The 20,689-nt window shown below is 43.0% G+C and overlaps 1 protein-coding gene across 4 annotated transcripts; it reads right to left on the bottom strand.

Moving 5' to 3' along the window:
• Nucleotides 1-165: 165 nt before the first annotated feature.
• LOC119265794 lies at nucleotides 166-20,683 on the bottom strand. 4 transcript variants are annotated; one of them, XM_037546803.1, is made up of 13 exons: nucleotides 20,478-20,683; nucleotides 20,318-20,414; nucleotides 13,760-13,856; nucleotides 4,377-4,502; nucleotides 3,435-3,506; nucleotides 2,668-2,880; nucleotides 2,428-2,574; nucleotides 2,159-2,306; nucleotides 1,880-2,037; nucleotides 1,634-1,777; nucleotides 1,301-1,525; nucleotides 1,072-1,197; nucleotides 166-954 (listed from the first exon to the last, which is right to left on the bottom strand). In XM_037546803.1, exons 6-12 carry the CDS (start codon nucleotides 2,736-2,738, stop codon nucleotides 1,134-1,136), a joined length of 957 nt encoding a protein of 318 aa, XP_037402700.1. In that variant the 5' UTR covers nucleotides 2,739-2,880; nucleotides 3,435-3,506; nucleotides 4,377-4,502; nucleotides 13,760-13,856; nucleotides 20,318-20,414; nucleotides 20,478-20,683; the 3' UTR covers nucleotides 166-954; nucleotides 1,072-1,133. The 4 variants fall into 4 exon arrangements, with proteins under 4 accessions (XP_037402700.1, XP_037402699.1, XP_037402702.1 ...); XM_037546802.1 differs by lacking the exons at nucleotides 20,318-20,414; nucleotides 20,478-20,683 and adding an exon at nucleotides 13,920-14,205; XM_037546805.1 differs by lacking the exons at nucleotides 13,760-13,856; nucleotides 20,318-20,414; nucleotides 20,478-20,683 and adding an exon at nucleotides 13,920-14,205.
• Between the last annotated feature and the right edge of the window lie 6 nt (nucleotides 20,684-20,689).

Genomic DNA, 20,689 nt, shown 5'->3' on the forward strand with positions numbered 1-20,689 from the left:
AAATAACCCTGCTGGGGATCTTAGGGTCAGAGGGCCTTCATTTGCAAGACAATAGCAGCAGGGTCCCTTAGCTTTGGGGGATGGGAGGAGCATGCTCTCAGTCTGAATATCTAAGCAGAAGTATTGCTGACCAGCCATGTCAAAGAACAAATAAGACCAGACAAATATCAGGAAACAATCAGTTTATTGAAGTTTGCAGAAGTTTTGCAAGTACATACAGAAGAAGTACATACAGATAAAGCTTTGTGAAAATATATTACACATATTACATATATAACTTAGCCTAACCCTAATCCTATCTCTTATCCTAACTAACCCTAATATTTACATTTCTATCTACATATTTATTTACATTTTCAATTAAACTCAGATTTTTGCTGCAGGGACTACAGCCAAACAACTAAATCTAACCCCTCCCCAGCAAAAGACTTCCTGTTGACGCCGTAATCAAACAGGAGCTCCTCTTGGACTTTAATATTGCGTATGGCAATGAAGAGGATTACATCTTTGCCATCTACACTATACAACCGTGGTCGTAAATTTGCCTTCTTTGAGGAATGATTAATTAAACGGCCAAATGTGCACATTCCTGGATGGCACGGACACTCTTCCTCATGAGCGTCAATACACCGGGCTACCTGTCCAGAATTATAAAAAAACATGTACCCACTCTCTTTCTCTGCTGTCGCTGTATGGGTCGCTAAGCCCTCCTGCCTCGACACCACTTTACCGTGGTAGTCGCACACAACTTCCCCCAAGGCAAAAGGCCTTGTCACTAACACTCCCCTGCCCTTCCCCTCTATATCTGCCACCGCAAGTCTCTTCCACCTCTGCGTCCTGCAAAACTTCTGCAGCACAACACTGTCCATTGCAACATCGATGCCCCCAGATGGCTTCCACTGCTGAACGATGGATGCAGCATCTGGAAGGTTTGCAGAAGTAGAGATCGAACCACTGTGAAAAGAAAACACAAAAAACAAAACATACAATTAAAATCTAGCATTATCACAGCACATATCTAAAACCTAATGCCATTTATAACATAACTATATCAAAGATTAAGCATCTTACCATCTCCTGTTCCTGGGTAAGAACAAAGGTGGCCACCTGAGTGGCAGCAGTCTTATGCTCCTTTACTGCCACCACAACGAAACCAGGACGAGTGTCATCTCTCCTTCGGCTGATCCATTCCGTGACCTACAGCACACAAACAAATGATTCATTTGTTAAACTGAGTGAATGATTCAAATACTGAAATCAGAAAGAAATAAAAAAATAAGACTTATAACTAGGTTAATACTTAGTCATGTGCTCAACAACTCCAGGCCGCTGGGCATGCTCCAGAATCACAATGGCCTCTAGGTAATAGAGGACCAGCTGCAACTCTGTCAGGGTCAGCTGATGGCCTGGAGAGCACTCTCCCGCATGCAGCTTCCCAATGACAGCCAGGAAGTCTTTCTTGGCAGCGGCCCGCACTGCAGTGACCTGCGTTGAAGAGAGAACACCCTCCTGGAAGGTATTGAATCTGTGAAGATAAAGCGAAGCATTGTTATAACCTATTATCAATACATTTATTGTTAAAATTACATTGTGGGTCCAGTTCATTATTTTAATATTCAATAAAGATACTGACCTCTTCCTGGTCGTCTCCTTGCTGACTTGTTTTGAAGTTGCCATCTGGATGTTGTCCAGGAATGAGATGTAGTTCTTGCAGTCCTCGTGCAGAACTCTGTCCGTGAAGCACAGGTCAGTGCTGCCCGTGTGGAACTTCAAGAACCTTAAGGAAGGAAAGAATAAAGGAAAAATCAGTCCCTATGATTCAAATTTAGCAGTATATTTATATATAGCATAGTATATACATCAGGAGTACACTGCTCACCTTTTAACACTCTTGATGTAATTCTGTACCGTCTGCTTGCTGAGTCCGGCCTCTGAGAGCTTGAGGAAATACTCTCGGGACTTCTCATGCTGTCGCACAAACAGGAGACTGGCCTGCTGAGGGTCCATGAAGTACAGGAACCTTGCAACATTCTCCACCTGGAAAACAGAAGAACATAAGAAATTTACTTTAAAACTTGTTGATGTTTAGATGAAATAGATGGACTAATGTGTTATAATTATGTAATGACTAATATATTTGCAATACCAATTTTCTTACCTCCTGTTTGAAGTTTTCGTTCGACATGTCAAACTGTAGAAACTTTGCGAAGCTGACAAGGAGATCATGGTCTAGCGAGTGCTTCTTGTAGTAGCCCAAACTTGCCATCCTCTCCCTAAGGGAAGTTCCCTGCTTGGTTGTATCAGGGCTGAAAAAAAAAAAAACAAAAAGCAAAAACAAGTATTAAACTTTTTGCACTTCACAAGAAACACAGTGACCTTCCAAAAATCTAAAAGGAATGAGAGAAATCGAGGAACGTAAACACTCACCACTGATAGAGTTCCCCAGAGCTTTCTGAGCTGGACTCAGCCGGAGCCTCGACAGGAACATCAGGAACAGCTGGAACAGCAGCAGTCGGGGCTTCAGTTGGGATGCCAACCACAGCGTTTCCTCTGCTCTCCAGCTCCTCGATCATCCTGCGAGGAATAAAACACATATCAACATTTAGCTTTCTTATACTAAAATAAGAAAAAATATATACTTTATGGTAACTTTGGTCAGCATCTTACCTGCCAATAGTATCAGGGCTCTGCATGATCCTTCTGAGGAGAGAGTACTCCCAGACACGACCAGTGCGCATCAGATTGCTGACAGCTCTCTTGGCAGATTCCACCACAGCCAGAATGTCAGCTTTTGACGAGGTCCTCGTGCAGGATCGTCTGAGGTGAACTGGAAGGCTCCAATGAGTCTTCTTGCAAATAGGACACAGGAGAAAGTTCCTACTGCGAGGTTGCCGGTTAGATAAAAACAGAAAAAATAGAAAGACAGATATTTTAGCATTAATGAGCATAGTCTAACAACGGGCCTATTACAGCATCATTAAGCCCATTCACACGCTGGGAGCAATTCACAGGTTTAGAACACATGACTCATGGAAATATTTTAAAGAAGAAAATTAAAACATTTAAAAAAAATCTTTGTGAATATACTGTAGCTAGCAAAGAAGCTGAGATATTTTCAGTCAAAATGTACAGAAAATTCTCTCAAGCTGGGAGATCAACCATATGGTGGATATTTCCCAGCCTCTGACTGTGTAACATCCATAGACCTGTACTGTTATCAATGTATTTATTCTTAAAAATCAGCAGCTATCTTTACATATTTATTATCCCTGTAAAGCTAAATTTACATAGAATTGTTGAGCATTAAGTAATCCAAAAACAAGTATAAACATCAAATTAACATGCTTTGTTGGTTCCCATAGCATTTTCCTTGTAGCCAAGTCAAAGTGGCCATACAGTTTACTACAGTAAATTAAAGACAAACTTGTACTTACTCAGCAGAAGCAAGAAGCAGCAGAAGAAGAAGCAGCAGAAGAAGCCATCTCAGTCGAGAAGATTGCTGGTCACTGGAGCAGAGAAGGTCAAGAAGGTCAAGTAGGTTGCTGATCTTGGCAAGACAAGGATCAGAGGTGGTTTGGGAAGCTCAAACCAGCTGCTTATATGCTACTGTAAACAAAAAGTACACGCCCCCCACTTGACTGGGCTATCACCTGGTTGGATGATGGCTGTGGTCCAGTGGGGCCAATGAGGTGACAAGAGGGAGGACTATTTCATGAGTTTATTTTTTTAAATAATTCTGTTGAAGCATGTTTGAAAAGCAATATCTGACTTTCATTTGTTCGTTATCATAGAATTTTTATTTATTATTACTTTTGTCAAATTAAAGTTATTCTTGTTACTATTGTGGGTTTTTCTTTCATTAATCGAGGGGTACCAACAATTTTGTCCACGTGTATATTCTTTTCCTTTTTTCTGTTTTCCCTTTTTGTTCTACTTATTTTATCTGACTTTTCCTATTCAGGAAGAGACAGACCTGAAACTTTTCCCTTAAAAAGCTCTCTCCCTCTTTTCTATATAGGAAAGTCCCTTTAACTGCAAAAACAAATTCTCATTTTTTTTGTACAAGTCTGTGCCTGAATAAGGTTTATTTTATAAAACCGAAACGTTGCAACAGACTTGTACCTCAAAATCAAAAATGTTTCAGCATAGACCTAATTATAATACTCAACTTAAAAGACAGGAATCTCGATTCTGGATGAGGTCTTTTGAGAGGGAGCCCCGGTTCCACTGGACCAGACCCGATATACGGTCTTTCCGGGCTGACAGTGGACCCAGACCCGGGTCATAGTTTAGGAGCCCTGAGGTGCGTGATTATCGGCCTTTTCTGCCTGAAGTAACGAGGGTTCGGGGACCTTTAAATAAATACAACTACTCACATTTTCCCAACCGCGGGAACAATGTAAATTTTTCAAAACCCCAGGAACAAAATACAATACGTATCTGGACCAAAAACCACAGTGCTCCTGCACTGCAAAATCCAAGCGGTAAACAAGGTGCCGCACCTGGGAAACAGGAAACAAAACAAAGTAACAAACGCAAAAATAAGAAACACAACAAAGAACACAAATCCAATTTTTTCTAACCTACAAACAAACACACAGGACAAAAATAATGCCAAATACAAAAGATTTACTGACCTGGTGAGGATTTTATTTAATCTAATGCGGTCTCACCACCACATGGAGAAGGTTGCGGCTAACGCTGAAATAGAGCCCCCAACCTTCTCCACACTAACTACTTACCTTTCTGAGGTGGTGAAACCAGCAAACATAACACCCCAGACCAGAATCTTGTTGGAAGGAAATGCTAAATCTGGGCCTACACCAAACGGCTCCTACTCACAGAGCATTACCTAACACATCAGCCAGGAAACCGCAGAGCTGAAAAAGGTGGGGGTGCAGGACGGGGTAGAGGCACTAGAGGTCGCCACTAGATGGTACCAAAAAAGGTACCCAAAAAAATACATGGGGAGTGCAGTTAATAGTGTGGAAAAAATTATTTCCACACTTAAAAGCACACCGGAGGTTGTAGGGGAGGAACAGAGGGTAAATGCTTCCTCAGTGGAGGAGATTCCTCTAAATGAAGAGGATTTTCCACCTTTACCCCACCATGTGGATACTCCCTTGCCACGGTCCACATCATGGGGACCTCTAATCCCTTTTCCTATCGCTCTGCCACCTCGTCCACCCAGGAAACGGTCCCGGCAAAAAATTAAGAGACGAGAGTCTGCAATTAAAAATCCAGCGGTTGTCCACACAGAGGACTAACACTAACAGGGAACGTGAGCTGGGTTTAGACCGTCGCGAGACAGGGTTAGGGTTAGGGGTTAGGGTTAGGTTTAGAGAACATACAATGACTTCTCCCATCAACTGTCCTCAACAGCCGTGGTTAGATAGGAAGATCAAGGGTATTGCACGGGCCACCGCTTGTTAAGTCACGCCATCGGGCCTTTCAGTTCCTCCGTCTGTGGATGAATCTCCTTATGTTTGTTGGAAAACTTTTTTTACTATGTATAATTGTATTTGGGCTAAGTTATATTTGATTCTTCTAACTGCTTTGTGAGGTAAAGAACAAAGAGGTGAAGAGAGGAGTGCACCACTAGACTGAACAGGGCACCCTCGAGGCCTGACTTGGCCTATGTTTTTCACCTATTCATTCTCCTTCCCACACTGGCAAGTCAGAGAACGAACAGGTGTGAGATAATACATTAAGAAATTTTTTAGGACACATTATCATTAGCGCACCTACTAGTAGTCTGGTATTTTAGGTTTACTAAGAGAATTATTCCTTACATAAACTAGAGTTGTATTTATATTTGATTCTTCTAACTGCTTCGCGAGCCAAAGAACAAAGAGGTGAAGAGAGGAGTGCGCCACTAGACTGAGCAGGGCACCCTCGAGGCCTGACTTGGCCTATGTTTTTCACCCATTCATTCTCCTTCCCACAACGGCAAGTCAGAGGGATTACTAGTAGTCTGGTATTTTAGGTTTTTTAATTTACTAAGAGAATTATTCCTTATATATGGATAAATTAGAGTTGTATTTATATTTGATTCTTCTAACTGCTTCGCGAGGCAAAGAACAAAGAGGTGAAGAGAGAAGTGCGCCACTAGACTGAGCAGGGCACCCTCGAGGCCTGATTTGGCCTATGTTTTTCACCCATTTATTCTCCTTCCCACAACGGCAAGTCAGAGAACGAACAGGTGTGAGATAATACATTAAGACATTTTAGGACACATTATCGTTAGCTTACCTACTAATCACCTGGTATTTTAGTTTTACTTATTATTAAAAATATCTAAGAGAATTATTCCTTATATGTGGATAAATTAGAGTACAGAAATAGTAGATTAAGAAATTTTAGGACACATCAGTAGTGTACCTCAGTCACGGTCGTGGTGCAGTGTGCTGTGTGTGTGTTGTGAGGTGTAGTGTGGTGTGTGGTGCGCTGTATGTGGTGTGTTGTGAAGTGCAGTGTGTGTTGTGCAGTGTGTTGTGGTGTAATGTGTGTTGTAGTGTGTTGTGTGGTGCAGTGCACTGTGTGTGCTGCCTATGTGTGTAGTGTGGTGTGTGTGGTGCGTTGTGAAGTGCAGTGTGTGTTGTGCGGTGTGCTGTGGTGTAGTGTGTGTTGTGTTGTGGTGTGTTTAGTATTTACTGTTTTTAGTTTAGTGTTGGGGTTTTTTAGTCTAGGTGTTAGTAGATGAACAGAGTTATGATTGCGTAGGGGCTGTATTTTAGTGTTATTATAATTTAGGGAGTATGGTTAAGTGTTTTGATTGGTTTAGGGAGTGTGGTTAAGTGTTTCGATTGGTTTAGGGAGAGTGGTTAAGTGTTTGGATTGGTTTAGGGAGTGTGGTTAAGTGTTTGGATTGGTTTAGGGAGTGTGGTTAAGTGTTTGGATTGGTTTAGGGAGTGTGGTTAAGTGTTTGGATTGGTTTAGGGAGAGTGGTTAAGTGTTTGGATTGGTTTAGGGAGTACGGTTAGGTTTTAGGGCTGGGTTTGGGGTTACGGTTAGGTTTTAGGGCTGGGTTTGGGGTTACGGTTAGGTTTAGGGCTGGTTTTAGTGTTGGGGTTATGTTTTTAGTGTGATGGTAGTTTTGGGGTCATATTTTTTAATGTTCACTGCATTATGAGACTTAGAAGGAACAGATAAAGAAGGAAGGAATTACCCTACTAGGCTGAGCCGGGCATTCTCTAGGTCTGGCTTGGCCCATGTTTTAAGCTTATTTATTCCCCAAGGTTTGGGATGTTTTTTAGTATTGTATTCGACAGGAGACTGCTGGGATTCGATTAGCGTGCTTGGTCCGAAGGCTCTGGCTGGGTTAGGTTTAGAGAACATACAATGACTTCCCCCATCAACTGTCCTCAACAGCCGTGGTTAGATAGGAAGATCAAGGGTATTGCACGGGCCACCGCTTGTTAAGTCACGCCATCGGGCCTTTCAGTTCCTCTGTCTGTGGATGAATCTCCTTTTGTTTGTTGGAAAACTTTTTTTTATGTATAATTGTATTCGGGCTAAGTTATATTTGATTCTTCTAACTGCTTTGTGAGGTAAAGAACAAAGAGGTGAAGAGAGGAGTGCGCCACTAGACTGAGCAGGGCACCCTCGAGGCCTGACTTGGCCTATGTTTTTCACCCATTCATTCTCCTTCCCACAACTGCAAGTCAGAGAACGAACAGATGTGAGATAATATATTAAGAAATTTTAGGACCCATTATCATTAGCGCACCTCCTAGTAGTCTGGTAGTTTAGGTTTTTTCAATTTACTAAGAGAATTATTCCTTATATATGGATAAATTAGAGTTGTATTTATATTTGATTCTTCTAACTGCTTCGCGAGGCAAAGAACAAAGAGGTGAAGAGAGGAGTGCGCCACTAGACTGAGCAGGGCACCCTCGAGGCCTGATTTGGCCTATGTTTTTCACCTATTCATTCTCCTTCCCACAACGGCAAGTCAGAGAACGAACAGGTGTGAGATAATATATTTAAGAAATTTTTAGGACACATTATCATTAGGGCACCTACTAGTAGTCTGGTATTTTAGGTTTTTTAATTTACTAAGAGAATTATTCCTTATATATGGATAAATTAGAATTGTATTTATATTTGATTCTTCTAACTGCTTCGCGAGGCAAAGAACAAAGAGGTGAAGAGAGAAGTGCGCCACTAGACTGAGCAGGGCACCCTCGAGGCCTGATTTGGCCTATGTTTTTCACCCATTTATTCTCCTTCCCACAACGGCAAGTTAGAGAACGAACAGGTGTGAGATAATACATTAAGACATTTTAGGACACATTATCGTTAGCTTACCTACTAATCGCCTGGTATTTTCGTTTTTTTTATTTATTATTAAAAATATCTAAGAGAATTATTCCTTATATGTGGATAAATTAGAGTACAGAAATAGTAGATTAAGAAATTTTAGGACACATCATCAGTAGTGTACCTCAGAGTCATCAGGTGTTTCGGCCTTTAAACACTATACACCTTCGTCCGAGGCGGCCAGCCATAGGTTGATCATGCCTAGGCTTGTGTCCCATGTCCAATTTAGTTATTTTATCCTTTAGAAAGTAATTAGTTTCCTTTTTATTATTATTGTCATTATCACTGTTATTGCTATTAATATAAGTAGGAGACTTGGCGCTCATTTAAGGTCTGTATGCCCCAGACCACCGTCCCTGCGTGCTGTCCTAGTGGACCCAGGGGGGCTGAATACTTACCTCCTGCCAAACTGACCCTTTGTTAGCACTGCTAGGTTACCCAGGTCAGCCATACAGGCCTTTAGGCCCACCCTGGCATACACCAGAGCTCGGAATCCAAAGACCAAAGGCCCAGGGCCAGCCGCGAACCGATCACTGCCTCCCAGGACCCTCAGAATCGGAAACCGTGCCACAATCACCCGTTGCCAGGTGATCGACTCCAAGCCCCGGGAAGGTAGGTACCATGCAATACGTCACCCCCCAGACAGTCTTGGGCGGAGATCCAAGCTGGCAGATAACTTCCCTTTGAAATCCAGGCTGGTGTTTGCCAACACTGAAATTTTTCTGGGAAGATACCAAGCTTCTACCGCTTTGGCTCCCCTGGTTGGGGTTGTACACCAATGGCGGACTCATCCCTTACCTTTAAAGATGTAGGATGAGTCAAGCTTCTACCATCAGCGCTCCACCCACCTAAATGTATTGTGGTTTTGGTAAGCCTAGTCTATCTTAGCAGTAGTAAATTCCATCGGGGTGAATGCTTATGGTTTTATGATGTAGTATTGTTGGGAAAAGTGTGTAGTTTTATTAGCAAAAAGTTCTACGTCTCTATCTAATTTTGTTTAAAAGTTATTAACATTTAAAGATGTGAAGTTGTTCCTCATTTGCATATTGGGAGAATTCGCCTGTTTGGGGGAATTTTGGTATGTTTTCATAGGTTCTAAGTCTCTATCTAATCATTTAAGGATGTGGAGTTGTTGCCATTGGTCTATTGGAAGGATTCGCATATTGGGAAAATTTGCATATTTTTCTTGAGAATCTACCGTCCTCTAAAGCTTTACTCATTTTAGTGTGGTTCTGGGTTTAATGCTGTATTCTATGTACTCGATCCCCTCTTCAGGGGATCACTCACTCTGTTCTCCCTAAAGGAACGAATGCCGGGCTCCCGAACTCGTGTTCTGTAGTTTGGGGTCCATCTATGGTTAAAGTCGGTGGGCCCGTTGTTGGGTCCCCTGACTACAGATTGGGTGGGGTCTGGTTTTATAGGTTAGGGATTAGATTGAAAGTTTTAGGGTTAGGTTAGTGTGTGCTGTGTAGTGCAGTGTGTGTTGTGTGTGCAGTGTGTGGTGATGTGTTGTGCAGTGCGTTGTGTGTGGTGTGTTGTGGTGTGTGTTGTGCACTGCATGATGTGTGTGCAATGTGGTGCAGTGTGTGTTGTGAGGTGTGGTGTGTGGTGCGCTGTATGTGGTGCGTTGTGAAGTGCAGTGTGTGTTGTGCGGTGTGTTGTGGTGTAGTGTGTGTTGTGGTGTATTTTGTTTAGTATTTACTGTTTTTAGTTTAGTATTTACTGTTTTTAGTTTAGTGTTGGGGTTGTTTAGTCTAGGTGTTAGTAGATGAACAGAGTTATGATTGCGTAGGGGCTGTATTTTAGTGTTTGGATTGGTTCAGGGAGTGCGGTTAAGTGTTTGGATTGGTTCAGGGAGTGCGGTTAAGTGTTTGGATTGGTTCAGGGAGTGCGGTTAAGTGTTTGGATTGGTTCAGGGAGTGCGGTTAAGTGTTTGGATTGGTTCAGGGAGTGCGGTTAAGTGTTTGGATTGGTTCAGGGAGTGCGGTTAAGTGTTTGGATTGGTTCAGGGAGTGCGGTTAAGTGTTTGGATTGGTTCAGGGAGTGCGGTTAAGTGTTTGGATTGGTTCAGGGAGTGCGGTTAAGTGTTTGGATTGGTTCAGGGAGTGCGGTTAAGTGTTTGGATTGGTTCAGGGAGTGCGGTTAAGTGTTTGGATTGGTTCAGGGAGTGCGGTTAAGTGTTTGGATTGGTTCAGGGAGTGCGGTTAGGGTTAGGGTTTAGGGTTAGGGTTAGGGTTAGGGTTAGGTTTAAAGTTCAGGGTTATAAACCCTGAGTATCCGATGCCCTCGAAGAAAATCAAGGGTCATCGTTGTGCACGGGCCGACCTCTTACAAACCATCAGGCTCAGAAATCATCTCATCAGGTCTCATGTCCACAACGGTGCTAAATCACACTCAGTAATTGGGTTTTGGGGTGTAGTATAAATTAAATTAATTTTATTACCTAAAATATGTTATGACTAAAGAAGTAAATGAAGAAATTTTAGGACACATCATCAGTAGTGTACCTCAGAGTCATCAGGTGTTTCAGCCTTTAAACACTATACACCTTCATCCGAGGCGGCCAGCCATAGGGTGATCATGCCCAGGCTTGTGTCCCATGTCCAATTAAATTATTCTATTTATTAATTATTAACCTCTAGGTTATGGTTAGGGTAATAAAAATTAGGGTTAATTAGTTATAGTTAGGGTAATAAAAATTAGGGTTAATTGGTTATATTTAGGGTAATAAAAATTAGGGTTAATGGGTTACAGTTAGGGTAATAAAAATTAGGGTTAATTGGTTATGGTTAGGGTGAGGTTAAGGTTAGGGTTAAGATTTAGGTTTATGGTTAGTCTAAAGTTAAAATTTGGGTTAAAGATTAGGTTTAAGGTAGTCTACGGTTAAGGTTAGGTGTTAGGGTTGGGTTTTAGAGTCTAGGGTTAGCTTAAGGCTAAGCCTAGGAGTTAAGTCTAGGTTTACACCCCTCCCGTTGCAGTGGAACGGCTCCTGCTGGAGATTCCAGATACAGGACCACTGATTCTACTCTTCCAGATGGGTCATGGATAACCCAACTGCCTATTCTAGCTTTATATGGCTCTATTTTCTCACCTACAGTTGTAGTAGAACGGCTCCTGCTGGAGATTACAGTTGCAGGAGCCTTGATTTTCCCCTTCCAAATGAGTCACGCTCCTTCTGTTTTTCTGTCCTACAGTACAGAAATAAAAGTATAAATTAATCTATCAATCTAAATCTTCCTATTTAATCTCACCTACAGCTGTAGTGAAGCAACTCCTGCTGGAGATTCCAGGTGCAGGAGCATTGCTTCCCGTTTTCCATGTGGGTAGCGGCTAACCCAGTGAATTGCCACTTCTTCATGTACTGTTTTCTCCACTGCAGTTGCTGTGGAGCGGCCCCTGCTGGACATTCCAGGTACAGGCCCAGTCATTTAATTATGTTTCCTTCCTATTTTTTCCTCTCCACTACAGTTGCCGTGGAGATTGATATATATGATTTAATGATTTATTTAAAAAACTATTCTCATTAAAATAATTATATCTATTTTTCTAAGTCTTTAGATTTTTTCTCTCTCCACTACAGTTGCCGTGGAGATTATTTGTGTCTAATTTAATGATTCCTATTTTTTCTCTCTCCACTACAGTTGCCGTGGAGATTATTTTGTGTAATTTAATAATTCCTATTTTTTCTCTCTCCACTACAGTTGCCGTGGAGATTATTTTGTATAATTTTAATGGTTTATTTAAACATAATTATATTTATTTTTAATGTTTCTAACTGTTTTCACTAACAGTTACAGCGGAGCGGCTCCTGTTGGGGATTCGAAAAATGTTTACCACATAGAGCATAATTCTAATTATACCAGAGGGACAGAGACCAATAGCGAGAGTTAACTGCACCCAATGGATGACTACTGGTGGCACTGGCAGGGTGCACGGGCCTACCTCGTGTTTGAACCACGAGTGGCACTGGCGAGTTGCACGGGCCTACCTCATACACGTCCCTGGTGGGTGAATTACGGGTGGCACTGGCGGGGTGCATCGGCCTACCTCGTGTACGTCCCTAATGAGTGAAACACGGGTGACACTTGCGTTGCATGGGTCTACCTCGTACATGACCTTGGTGGGTGAATTACGGGTGACACTAGCGGGGTGCCCGGGCCCACCTCGTACATGTCCCTGGTGGGTTTACGGGTGGCCCTGGCGGGTGCACGGGCCTACCTCGTATACATCCCTGGTGCGTGAATTACGGGTGGCACTGGCGGGGTGCATCGGCCTACCTCGTGTACGTCCCTAGTGAGTGAAACACGGGTGACACTTGCGTTGCATAGGTCTACCTCGTACATGACCTTGGTGGGTGAATTACGGGTGACACTAGCGGGGTGCCCGGGCCCACCTCGTACATGTCCCTGATGGGTTTACGGGTGGCCCTGGCGGGTGCACGGGCCTACCTCGTACACGTCCCTGGTAAGTGAATTATGGGTGGCACTGGCGGGGTATACGATGCCCTCAATAAGTCAAGGGTCATCGTTATGCACGGCCTACCTCGTAGACGTCCCCAGTGGGTGACTACGGATGGCACTGGCTGAGTTGGGTTTAAAGTTCAGGGTTATAAACCCTGAGTATCCGATGCCCTCGAAGAAAATCAAGGGTCATCGTTGTGCACGGGCCGACCTCTTACAAACCATCAGGCTCAGAAATCATCTCATCAGGTCTCATGTCCACAACGGTGCTAAATCACACTCAGTAATTGGGTTTTGGGGTGTAGTATAAATTAAATTAATTTTATTACCTAAAATATGTTATGACTAAAGAAGTAAATGAAGAAATTTTAGGACACATCATCAGTAGTGTACCTCAGAGTCATCAGGTGTTTCAGCCTTTAAACACTATACACCTTCATCCGAGGCGGCCAGCCATAGGGTGATCATGCCCAGGCTTGTGTCCCATGTCCAATTAAATTATTCTATTTATTAATTATTAACCTCTAGGTTATGGTTAGGGTAATAAAAATTAGGGTTAATTAGTTATAGTTAGGGTAATAAAAATTAGGGTTAATCGGTTATATTTAGGGTAATAAAAATTAGGGTTAATGGGTTACAGTTAGGGTAATAAAAATTAGGGTTAATTGGTTATGGTTAGGGTGAGGTTAAGGTTAGGGTTAAGATTTAGGTTTATGGTTAGTCTAAAGTTAAAATTTGGGTTAAAGATTAGGTTTAAGGTAGTCTACGGTTAAGGTTAGGTGTTAGGGTTGGGTTTTAGAGTCTAGGGTTAGCTTAAGGCTAAGCCTAGGAGTTAAGTCTAGGTTTACACCCCTCCCGTTGCAGTGGAACGGCTCCTGCTGGAGATTCCAGATACAGGACCACTGATTCTACTCTTCCAGATGGGTCATGGATAACCCAACTGCCTATTCTAGCTTTATATGGCTCTATTTTCTCACCTACAGTTGTAGTAGAACGGCTCCTGCTGGAGATTACAGCTGCAGGAGCCTTGATTTTCCCCTTCCAAATGAGTCACGCTCCTTCTGTTTTTCTGTCCTACAGTACAGAAATAAAAGTATAAATTAATCTATCAATCTAAATCTTCCTATTTAATCTCACCTACAGCTGTAGTGAAGCAACTCCTGCTGGAGATTCCAGGTGCAGGAGCATTGCTTCCCGTTTTCCATGTGGGTAGCGGCTAACCCAGTGAATTGCCACTTCTTCATGTACTGTTTTCTCCACTGCAGTTGCTGTGGAGCGGCCCCTGCTGGACATTCCAGGTACAGGCCCAGTCATTTAATTATGTTTCCTTCCTATTTTTTCCTCTCCACTACAGTTGCCGTGGAGATTGATATATATGATTTAATGATTTATTTAAAAAACTATTCTCATTAAAATAATTATATCTATTTTTCTAAGTCTTTAGATTTTTTCTCTCTCCACTACAGTTGCCGTGGAGATTATTTGTGTCTAATTTAATGATTCCTATTTTTTCTCTCTCCACTACAGTTGCCGTGGAGATTATTTTGTATAATTTTAATGGTTTATTTAAACATAATTATATTTATTTTTAATGTTTCTGACTGTTTTCACTAACAGTTACAGCGGAGCGGCTCCTGTTGGGGATTCGAAAAATGTTTACCACATAGAGCATAATTCTAATTATACCAGAGGGACAGAGACCAATAGCGAGAGTTAACTGCACCCAATGGATGACTACTGGTGGCACTGGCAGGGTGCACGGGCCTACCTCGTGTTTGAACCACGAGTGGCACTGGCGAGTTGCACGGGCCTACCTCATACACGTCCCTGGTGGGTGAATTACGGGTGGCACTGGCGGGGTGCATCGGCCTACCTCGTGTACGTCCCTAATGAGTGAAACACGGGTGACACTTGCGTTGCATGGGTCTACCTCGTACATGACCTTGGTGGGTGAATTACGGGTGACACTAGCGGGGTGCCCGGGCCCACCTCGTACATGTCCCTGGTGGGTTTACGGGTGGCCCTGGCGGGTGCACGGGCCTACCTCGTATACATCCCTGGTGCGTGAATTACGGGTGGCACTGGCGGGGTGCATCGGCCTACCTCGTGTACGTCCCTAGTGAGTGAAACACGGGTGACACTTGCGTTGCATAGGTCTACCTCGTACATGACCTTGGTGGGTGAATTACGGGTGACACTAGCGGGGTGCCCGGGCCCACCTCGTACATGACCCTGGTGAGTTTACGGGTGGCCCTGGCGGGTGCACGGGCCTACCTCGTACACGTCCCTGGTAAGTGAATTATGGGTGGCACTGGCGGGGTATACGATGCCCTCAATAAGTCAAGGGTCATCGTTATGCACGGGCCTACCTCGTAGACGTCCCCAGTGGGTGACTACGGATGGCACTGGCTGAGTTGGGTTTAAAGTTCAGGGTTATAAACCCTGAGTATCCGATGCCCTCGAAGAAAATCAAGGGTCATCGTTGTGCACGGGCCGACCTCTTACAAACCATCAGGCTCAGAAATCATCTCATCAGGTCTCATGTCCACAACGGTGCTAAATCACACTCAGTAATTGGGTTTTGGGGTGTAGTATAAATTAAATTAATTTTATTACCTAAAATATGTTATGACTAAAGAAGTAAATGAAGAAATTTTAGGACACATCATCAGTAGTGTACCTCAGAGTCATCAGGTGTTTCAGCCTTTAAACACTATACACCTTCATCCGAGGCGGCCAGCCATAGGGTGATCATGCCCAGGCTTGTGTCCCATGTCCAATTAAATTATTCTATTTATTAATTATTAACCTCTAGGTTATGGTTAGGGTAATAAAAATTAGGGTTAATTAGTTATAGTTAGGGTAATAAAAATTAGGGTTAATTGGTTATATTTAGGGTAATAAAAATTAGGGTTAATGGGTTACAGTTAGGGTAATAAAAATTAGGGTTAATTGGTTATGGTTAGGGTGAGGTTAAGGTTAGGGTTAGGGTTAGGGTTAGGGTTTAGGGTTAGGGTTAGGGTTTAGGGTTAGGGTTAGGGTTTAGGGTTAGGGTTAGGGTTAGGTTTAGAGAACATACAATGACTTCCCCCATCAACTGTCCTCAACAGCCGTGGTTAGATAGGAAGATCAAGGGTATTGCACGGGCCACCGCTTGTTAAGTCACGCCATCGGGCCTTTCAGTTCCTCCGTCTGTGGATGAATCTCCTTTTGTTTGTTGGAAAACTTTTTTTTATTTATAATTGTATTCGGGCTAAGTTATCTTTGATTCTTCTAACTGCTTTGCGAGGCAAAGAACAAAAAGGTGAAGAGAGGAGTGCGCCACTAGACTGAGCAGGGCACCCTCGAGGCCTGATTTGGCCTATGTTTTTCACCTATTCATTCTCCTTCCTACAACGGCAAGTCAGAGAACGAACAGGTGTGAGATAATATATTAAGAAATTTTAGGACCCATTATCATTAGCGCACCTCCTAGTAGTCTGGTAGTTTAGGTTTTTTTTAATTTACTAAGAGAATTATTCCTTATATATGGATAAATTAGAGTTGTATTTATATTTGATTCTTCTAACTGCTTCGCGAGGCAAAGAACAAAGAGGTGAAGAGAAGTGTGCACCACTAGACTGAGCAGGGCACCCTCGAGGCCTGATTTGGCCTATGTTTTTCACCTATTCATTCTCCTTCCCACAACGGCAAGTCAGAGAACGAACAGGTGTGAGATAATATATTTAAGAAATTTTTAGGACACATTATCATTAGGGCACCTACTAGTAGTCTGGTATTTTAGGTTTTTTAATTTACTAAGAGAATTATTCCTTATATATGGATAAATTAGAGTTGTATTTATATTTGATTCTTCTAACTGCTTCGCGAGGCAAAGAACAAAGAGGTGAAGAGAGAAGTGCGCCACTAGACTGAGCAGGGCACCCTCGAGGCCTGATTTGGCCTATGTTTTTCACCCATTCATTCTCCTTCCCACAACGGCAAGTCAGAGAACGAACAGGTGTGAGATAATACATTAAGACATTTTAGGACACATTATCGTTAGCTTACCTACTAATCGCCTGGTATTTTAGTTTTTCTTATTATTAAAAATATCTAAGAGAATTATTCCTTATATGTGGATAAATTAGAGTACAGAAATAGTAGATTAAGAAATTTTAGGACACATCATCAGTAGTGTACCTCAGAGTCATCAGGTGTTTCGGCCTTTAAACACTATACACCTTCGTCCGAGGCGGCCAGCCATAGGTTGATCATGCCTAGGCTTGTGTCCCATGTCCAATTTAGTTATTTTATCCTTTAGAAAGTAATTAGTTTCCTTTTTATTATTATTGTCATTATCACTGTTATTGCTATTAATATAAGTAGGAGACTGGGCGCTCATTTAAGGTCTGTATGCCCCAGACCACCGTCCCTGCGTGCTGTCCTAGTGGACCCAGGGGGGCTGAATACTTACCTCCTGCCCAACTGACCCTTTGTTAGCACCGCTAGGTTACCCAGGTCAGCCAGACAGGCCTTTAGGCCCACCCTGGCATACACCAGAGCTCGGAATCCAAAGACCAAAGGCCCAGGGCCAGCCGCGAACCGATCACTGCCTCCCAGGACCCTCAGAATCGGAAACCGTGCCGCAATCACCCGTTGCCAGGTGATCGACTCCAAGCCCCGGGAAGGTAGGTACCGTGCAATACGTCACCCCCCAGACAGTCTTGGGCGGAGATCCAAGCCGGCGGATAACTTCCCTTTGAATTCCAGGCTGGTGTTAGCCAACACTGAAATTTTTCTGGGAAGATACCAAGCTTCTACCGCTTTGGCTCTCCTGTTTGGGGTTGTACACCAATGGCGGACTCATCCCTTACCTTTAAAGATGTAGGATGAGTCAAGCTTCTACCATCAGCGCTCCCCCCACCTAAATGTATTGTGGTTTTGGTAAGCCTAGTCTATCTTAGCAGTAGTAAATTCCATCGGGGTGAATGCGTATGGTTTTATGATGTAGTATTGTTGGGAAAAGTGTGTAGTTTTATTAGCAAAAAGTTCTACGTCTCTATCTAATTTTGTTTAAAAGTTATTAACATTTAAAGATGTGAAGTTGTTCCTCATTTGCATATTGGGAGAATTCGCCTATTTGGGGGAATTTTGGTATGTTTTCATAGGTTCTAAGTCTCTATCTAATCATTTAAGGATGTGGAGTTGTTGCCATTGGTCTATTGGAAGGATTTGCATATTGGGAAAATTTGCATATTTTTCTTGAGAATCTACCGTCCTCTAAAGCTTTACTCATTTTAGTGTGGTTCTGGGTTTAATGCTGTATTCTATGTACTCGATCCCCTCTTCAGGGGATCACTCACTCTGTTCTCCCTAAACGGACGAACGCCGGGCTCCCGAACTCGTGTTCTGTAGTTTGGGGTCCAGCTATGGTTAAAGTCGGGGGGCCCGTCGTTGGGTCCCCTGACTACAGATTGGGTGGGGTCTGGTTTTATAGGTTAGGGATTAGATTGAAAGTTTTAGGGTTAGGTTAGCTAATGCAGTGTGTGTTGTGTGTGTGGTGGTGTGTTGTGCAGTGCGGTGTGTGTGGTGTGTTGTGGTGCAGTGCGCGGTGTGTGTTGTGCACTGCATGATGTGTGTGCAATGTGGTGCAGTGTGTGTTGTGGTGCAGTGCGCTGTGTGTGTGCCGTGTGTGTTGTGAGGTGCAGTGTGGTGTGTGGTGCGCTGTGTGTGTTGTGCACTGCATGTTGTGTGTGCAATGTGGTGCAGTGTGTGTTGTGTGGTGTGTCGTGGTGCAGTGTGCTGCATGTGTGTGCCGTGTGTGTTGTGAAGTGTGGTGTGTGGTGCGCTGTATGTGGTATGCTGTGAAGTGCAGTGTGTGTTGTGCGGTGTGTTGTGGTGTAATGTGTGTTGTAGTGTGTTGTGTGGTGCGGTGCGTTGTGAAGTGCAGTGTGTGTTGTGCGGTGTGCTGTGGTGTAGTGTGTGTTGTGTTGTGGTGTGTTTCGTTTAGTATTTACTGTTTTTAGTTTAGTGTTGGGGTTTTTTAGTCTAGGTGTTAGTAGATGAACAGAGTTATGATTGCGTAGGGGCTGTATTTTAGTGTTATTATAATTTAGGGAGAGTGGTTAAGTGTTTGGATTGGTTTAGGGAGTGTGGTTAAGTGTTTGGATTGGTTTAGGGAGAGTGGTTAAGTGTTTGGATTGGTTTAGGGAGAGTGGTTAAGTGTTTGGATTGGTTTAGGCAGTACGGTTAAGTGTTTGGATTGGTTTAGGCAGTACGGTTAAGTGTTTGGATTGGTTTAGGCAGTACGGTTAAGTGTTTGGATTGGTTTAGGCAGTACGGTTAAGTGTTTGGATTGGTTTAGGCAGTACGGTTAAGTGTTTGGATTGGTTTAGGGAGTGTGGTTAAGTGTTTGGATTGGTTTAGGCAGTACGGTTAAGTGTTTGGATTGGTTTAGGCAGTACGGTTAAGTGTTTGGATTGGTTTAGGCAGTACGGTTAAGTGTTTGGATTGGTTTAGGCAGTACGGTTAAGTGTTAGGGTTAGGGTTAGGGTTAGGGTTAGGGGGTTAGGGTTAGGGTTAGGGTTAGGGGTTAGGGGTTAGGGTTAGGGTTAGGGTTAGGGTTAGGGGTTAGGGTTAGGGTTAGGGTTAGGGCTAGGGTTAGGGTTAGGGTTTAGGGTTAGGGTTAGGGTTAGGGTTAGGGTAGGGTTAGGGTTAGGGTTAGGGTTAGGGTTAGGGTTAGGTTTAAAGTTCAGGGTTATAAACCCTGAGTATCCGATGCCCTCGAAGAAAATCAAGGGTCATCGTTGTGCACGGGCCGACCTCTTACAAACCATCAGGCTCAGAAATCATCTCATCAGGTCTCATGTCCACAACGGTGCTAAATCACACTCAGTAATTGGGTTTTGGGGTGTAGTATAAATTAAATTAATTTTATTACCTAAGATATGTTATGACTAAAGAAGTAAATGAAGAAATTTTAGGACACATCATCAGTAGTGTACCTCAGAGTCATCAGGTGTTTCAGCCTTTAAACACTATACACCTTCATCCGAGGCGGCCAGCCATAGGGTGATCATGCCCAGGCTTGTGTCCCATGTCCAATTAAATTATTCTATTTATTAATTATTAACCTCTAGGTTATGGTTAGGGTAATAAAAATTAGGGTTAATTGGTTATAGTTAGGGTAATAAAAATTAGGGTTAATTAGTTACAGTTAGGGTAATAAAAATTAGGGTTAATTGGTTATGGTTAGGGTGAGGTTAAGGTTAGGGTTAAGATTTAGGTTTATGGTTAGTCTAAAGTTAAAATTTGGGTTAAAGATTAGGTTTAAGGTAGTCTACGGTTAAGGTTAGGTGTTAGGGTTGGGTTTTAGAGTCTAGGGTTAGCTTAAGGCTAAGCCTAGGAGTTAAGTCTAGGTTTACACCCCTCCCGTTGCAGTGGATCGGCTCCTGCTGGAGATTCCAGATACAGGACCACTGATTCTACTCTTCCAGATGGGTCATGGATAACCCAACTGCCTATTCTAGCTTTATATGGCTCTATTTTCTCACCTACAGTTGTAGTAGAACGGCTCCTGCTGGAGATTACAGTTGCAGGAGCCTTGATTTTCCCCCTCCAAATGAGTCACGCTCCTTCTGTTTTTCTGTCCTACAGTACAGAAATAAAAGTATAAATTAATCTATCAATCTAAATCTTCCTATTTAATCTCACCTACAGCTGTAGTGAAGCAACTCCTGCTGGAGATTCCAGGTGCAGGAGCATTGCTTCCCGTTTTCCATGTGGGTAGCGGCTAACCCAGTGAATTGCCACTTCTTCATGTACTGTTTTCTCCACTGCAGTTGCTGTGGAGCGGCCCCTGCTGGACATTCCAGGTACAGGCCCAGTCATTTAATTATGTTTCCTTCCTATTTTTTCCTCTCCAC

Source organism: Pygocentrus nattereri, chromosome 17 (assembly GCF_015220715.1).
Source record: "Pygocentrus nattereri isolate fPygNat1 chromosome 17, fPygNat1.pri, whole genome shotgun sequence".
Taxonomy (NCBI): Eukaryota; Metazoa; Chordata; class Actinopteri; order Characiformes; family Serrasalmidae; genus Pygocentrus; species Pygocentrus nattereri.

Excerpts from the sequence above, each read along its gene's own strand:
- LOC119265794 (XM_037546803.1), bottom strand. The coding sequence starts at position 2,738 with ATGCGCACTGGTCGTGTCTGGGAGTACTCTCTCCTCAGAAGGATCATG. Across the intron at positions 2,575-2,667 it reads AGCCCTGATACTATTGGCAG|GATGATCGAGGAGCTGGAGA; the intron begins GTAAGATGCTGA and ends TATTCCTCGCAG. Across the intron at positions 2,307-2,427 it reads TCTGGGGAACTCTATCAGTG|CCCTGATACAACCAAGCAGG; the intron begins GTGAGTGTTTAC and ends TTTTTTTTTCAG.